We start from the raw sequence: 5026 nt of genomic DNA on the forward strand, positions 1-5026 counted from the left end.
CCATGTGGACATGTTGTAAACAAAGCTCCTCAACCAATGACAGCGTGTTAAATGTGTCAGGTGACGAAGACGAGCATTAAAACACTTTGCAACAAGCGCTGTTCTGGATAAAAAAAACATACTTCGACGTTTCAAATCATTATCAAATTAGGAAGAAGGGCAGATAAAATAATGTTCTTCATGGCAGCTTATCTATTTAAGGGTCACTAGAAAAACTCAGGTGATTTACTTTGATCTGCTTTTCAAAAAATGGTCTCTTCAAAACACATCAACAAAAATTAAAAACTGGAAGACGAGGCTGTAGCTAACTACCTGACGGCAGCTCGATTTGTTGAAATTCGTAGAAATAACGAAGCAGGGGGAAATTACAGCCTTGCACAATCTGGTCACAGCAGTTTGGGAAGYAAATGGCAGCAGCTGCTGAGGAAACGTCAACATCCCTAAAGAGTCTAACAGTGATATTCATTGACATCTCTTGTTATCCTCAGGTCATCATGTCCTCCTACACCTGCATCAGCTGCAGAGTGGCGTTTGCAGACGGCGAGGTGCAGCGAGCTCACTACAAAACCGACTGGCACCGCTACAACCTGAAGCGCAAAGTGGCCGACATGCCGCCCGTCACCGCCGAGAACTTCCAGGAGCGGGTCCTGGCCCAGCGGGTGGCCGCCCAGCAGCAGCTGACGGACGCCTCGGCCACCGAGAGCTGCTCCGTCTGCAGCAAGAGGTTCTCCAGCGCCAACGCCTTCCAGAACCACCTGCAGTCCCACAAACACCAGCAGGCCGAGAAGCAGGCGCTGCTCAGCGCCCAGAGGAGGGTGGAGGAGATGAACCAGAAGAACCTGGAGAAGGGACTCGGAGACGAGAAGGAAGACAACGACACGAGGAACGAGGCCCTGCAGCAGGTCCTGAGGGACCAGCAGAGGAAGGTCCAGACCTCACAGAAACCAGAGAGACCAGAAAAACCAGAAAAACCTCCTCGGGTGATGTGGCTGGAGGAGCAGGTGAAGAGGCGAGAGACGGAAGAAGGAGCAACAGCTGAGGAGGGTAATTCATTTGTTCTTATGACTTCCAGATCAGTTTTTACTGTTTTAAATATCAAATTAAATTAAATGCAAYTTAAAAATGCTTTAAATCAGTTTTTTTATAACTAATAATAAAAATAAATGAGTTCTGAAATGTTTCATCATGGTATATGTTCATGGAAGTTGACTAAAGTTTCACCTCTCAGATGACTGGGAGGACGTTGATGATGATGATGTTGACATGGACGATGAAGAAGAGGAGACGATGGATCAGGAGGAAGGGGTCTCTGCAGGTCCATCTGACACCAGACCGGCCCCTCTGCCTGGGTCCGTCCCCGTCACAGACTGCCTGTTCTGCTCCCACCACTCCAAGTCGCTCCTGAAGAACGTGGCCCACATGACCAAGGTCCACAGCTTCTTCATCCCGGACCTGGAGTTCCTCGTGGACCTGAGGGGTCTGATCCGGTACCTCGGTGAGAGAACTGGTTCAGATTAAAACTCATATCTGTGGAAAACCTGGTTGTCTTCGGTTTGGGTTTAGAGTCCAGCTGTAATGTTTGTTTGTGTGTTTGTTTGTGTGTGTGTTTGTGTGTGTGTTTGCTGCAGGAGAGAAGGTCGGTGCAGGGAACGTGTGTTTGTGGTGTAACGAGAAGGGCCGCTCGTTTTACTCCACAGAAGCCGTTCAGAGTCACATGACAGATAAAAGTCACTGTAAGCTCTTCACAGACGGAGACGCTGCTCTGGAGTTCGCAGATTTCTACGACTTCAGGTTGTTTTTAACGAGCGTTTCTTTCAGGAGCAGGTGAGATTTAACCCTTTATATCGTTTGATTAAAACTTGTTTCTAACAGGAGCAGCTATCCTGACAGCAAGGAGGGTGAGGATGACAATGATGAGGAGCTGCCTGATGAGAAGYGTTTGGAGTACGACGACGAGCTGCTGGAGCTGACGCTTCCCTCAGGTGTTTATTTACCCTGAGGTTTGGACTCCAGTCGTCTGATCAGGACTCAGTTTGTTTGTCTCTGTGTCTTCAGGAGCAAAGATCGGCCATCGCTCCCTCATGAGGTACTACAAGCAGAGGTTTGGGACGCAGCGCGCCGTCGCCCTGAGRCACAACAGGAACGCCGTGGGCCGAGTCCTGCGGCAGTACAGAGCTCTGGGCTGGGGGGGCGACCGAGGTGAGGCTTCAGCAGAAATATCTGTTTGATCTGCTTTGTCTGCAGTTACAGGACTGTTCTTATGTTGTGTCCAAGGGCGCACGATACTTATRGGTCCGATATAACAACCAGAACCGATGATATGTGTACATGTTTGTCAGCGCAGCGATGGGAATGTGTGTTTATTTTTATCCTTTTTGGTCAAGCCGCTTRCTGTCCAGCACGACCCGAGCAACGTTCAAGTGGCGTCAGAATAAACAACTTTCTAACTAGAACAATAATTAGAATAATCCGTGCTGAAAAACAACCAGTCAATTTAATAATTATTAATATTATTTTAACCTTGAATGTTACACACAAACTTTATAATTATGAATATAAAAAGATCGGAACAACTACTCCCAATTTGAGAACATGTAATGTCCGTTACCTCCTGAACGCAGCACAAAGTCAGTCTGCTAAAATGCTAACAGCTACAAGCTAGCGTTCAAGAACTCATCAGGACTCAATCATTGCTGAGGTTTTGGACAAATCCAATAAAACTGTCAGAGAGGATGCAGATCTCAAGAATTTAACGATGGAAATGATGGAGCTTGACAAGCAGCCGTTCACCCTCGCTAAAGACTGAAGCTTTTATCACCTGTTAGCCACGGTTTATCATCATTAGCCACGGTTTATCATCGTTAGCCAGAGTTTACCATCGTTAGCTACGGTTTACCAACGTTAGCCGCGGTTTACCATCGTTAGCCACGGTTTACCAACGTTAGCCACGGTTTACCAACGTTAGCCGCGGTTTACCATCGTTAGCCGCGGTTTACCATCGTTAGCCACGGTTTACCAACGTTAGCCACGGTTTACCAACGTTAGCCGCGGTTTACCATCGTTAGCTACGGTTTACCAACGTTAGAAGCGGTTTACCATCGTTAGCCACGGTTTACCATCGTTAGCTACGGTTTACCATCGTTAGCTACGGTTTACCAACGTTAGCCACGGTTTACCATCGTTAGCTACGGTTTACCAACGTTAGCCGCGGTTTACCATCGTTAGCCACAGTTTACCATCGTTAGCCACAGTTTACCATCGTTAGCCACAGTTTACCATCGTTAGCCACAGTTTACCATTCTTACCAATGGTTATTATGGGTTCTCGGCCGTTAGAAGGAGAAGGTTATCGGTTTTTAAAATAAGTTATCGTGCATCCCTAGTTGTGTCAAATATAAACCTTGTGCAGCTGGAAGCCCTCTAATGAAACAGCTGGGTCTTCGTGCTGGTCCTGACTGATCCAGTTGTGTTTCCTCCGTCCTGACCGAGTTAAAATCCTCCGTTCTCTGTCCCCCACAGGTTCTGGCTCGTCCCATCAGACCCAGAAGGACATGCAGTACGTCCAGAGGATGAAGTCCAGGTGGATGCTGAAGGTGGGCATGAGCAACAACGCCACCAAGCAGAAACACTTCAGGGTCCAGGTGATGTTCTGAGGAGGAAGCTGAAGCTCTGACAGACTTAAACCACCTCCTGCAGGAAAACTGGACTTAATTATTATTATTATTATTTAATAAAAGTTAAAGTCATCAATCAGCTCATCTCTGATCTGAGCGTTAGCTGATTCYTCTAAAAGAAGAACTTTCAGTCATCAGATGAACAGAATCACTCTTCTGACATGATTTTATAAACATGTTGATTCTGAAACTACAGATAGAATAAAAACAAAGTTATTCTTGTTTAATTAAAAAAACTTTACTGACTGTAAAACTAAATGTTTCATGTTTTTGACCTGATTGTTCAGGTTGAATTAAAGTCTGATTTTCTAAGTTTAAACTAAATAAATTAAACTTCTTTAAATGCTACAACTAAGGTTTTGCTCAGTGATTTAAAATGTTTGTTTCTGCAACCCAGAATGTAACAAACTGAACCTGAAGTTGAAGAAAGTAAAACATGGATCCATCTGACACCGTTTCAGACCAAACTCCACCTTCATCTTCACTTTTAGACTTGTATTTTCTTTACGTAGTCAGATCAGTGAGCTGGATGTGGATGATGTCATGCCTCCAGCAGGATGCTGATCCCCCCCGTTAATGAGCTCAGCTGCTCCATTTGTTTGCGGCCCTCCACTTTATCTCTGGCAGCCTCTCCACTTCCTTTCGCAGGCTCAAAGTGTGTTTGCGGCAGGATGGTTTCAGAGGTTTAGGGCACTCTGCCCGAGCTGCTGCTGCACTCGGTCGACAGGAAGAAAGACGGGGGGGCAGACAGGCCGACGGCGAGGAGGAGACTAATTGATCCGGACGGCCTGAGAGGAGGTGAGACTTTCTGCTGGACTGAGCTCTGACAGCTGAGGATTTATGAACTTCTTTAAAACCTGTGTTCATGTTGGTCCGGCTGCAGAGCTGKTCCTGATCCTGACCCTCTGTCATTACGTCATCAAACTAATAACTGTGGCAGCCGTCGGGAACTGAGCTCTCTTCAAAAGTTTTAGACATGAATAATGGAGGACTGATGCTGACAGAAATATGGATAAATGGACCATTAAATAAATAAATACACTTTAAATACACCAATTAAATTTAAAAAATCATCCAAATTTCTCTTTTTGAAGTTTAAAGCAATGGGCAAGGAGAAAAACACCTGTGTTTTGTTTTTAATTCAACTTTAAACTGAGGCATCATCAATCTGCACTTGGATCCTTCTACTTCCTGTCTGTCGACCAATAGGAGAGGAGCTGACCAAAGAAGCCCCGCCCACTTTATTTGCATAATGAGGCAGAAATGCAAAAAGTAAAATAAAAACAGGAGACAGAAATGTAAAAACAACAGATGGAAATAAAAAAATTAGAAAAATTATAAACAATAATAAAT

At 45.2% G+C, this 5026-nt stretch overlaps 1 protein-coding gene across 1 annotated transcript in view; it reads left to right on the forward strand.

Annotated features, from left to right (window-relative positions):
- znf622 (zinc finger protein 622) overlaps positions 1-4021 on the forward strand; it is a 5030-nt gene extending 1009 nt beyond the window's left edge. Inside the window, exons 2-7 of the mRNA XM_014022022.1 lie at positions 489-1044; positions 1229-1495; positions 1629-1791; positions 1873-1982; positions 2056-2199; positions 3519-4021. Coding sequence (XP_013877476.1) covers positions 495-1044; positions 1229-1495; positions 1629-1791; positions 1873-1982; positions 2056-2199; positions 3519-3652 — 1368 coding nt within the window. The 5' untranslated portion in view covers positions 489-494 and the 3' untranslated portion in view covers positions 3653-4021. The remainder of the gene's footprint in view (positions 1-488; positions 1045-1228; positions 1496-1628; positions 1792-1872; positions 1983-2055; positions 2200-3518) is intronic.
- The last annotated feature ends 1005 nt before the right edge of the window (positions 4022-5026 follow it).

This window comes from Austrofundulus limnaeus, unplaced genomic scaffold (assembly GCF_001266775.1).
Source record: "Austrofundulus limnaeus strain Quisiro unplaced genomic scaffold, Austrofundulus_limnaeus-1.0 Scaffold315, whole genome shotgun sequence".
NCBI lineage: Eukaryota > Metazoa > Chordata > Actinopteri > Cyprinodontiformes > Rivulidae > Austrofundulus > Austrofundulus limnaeus.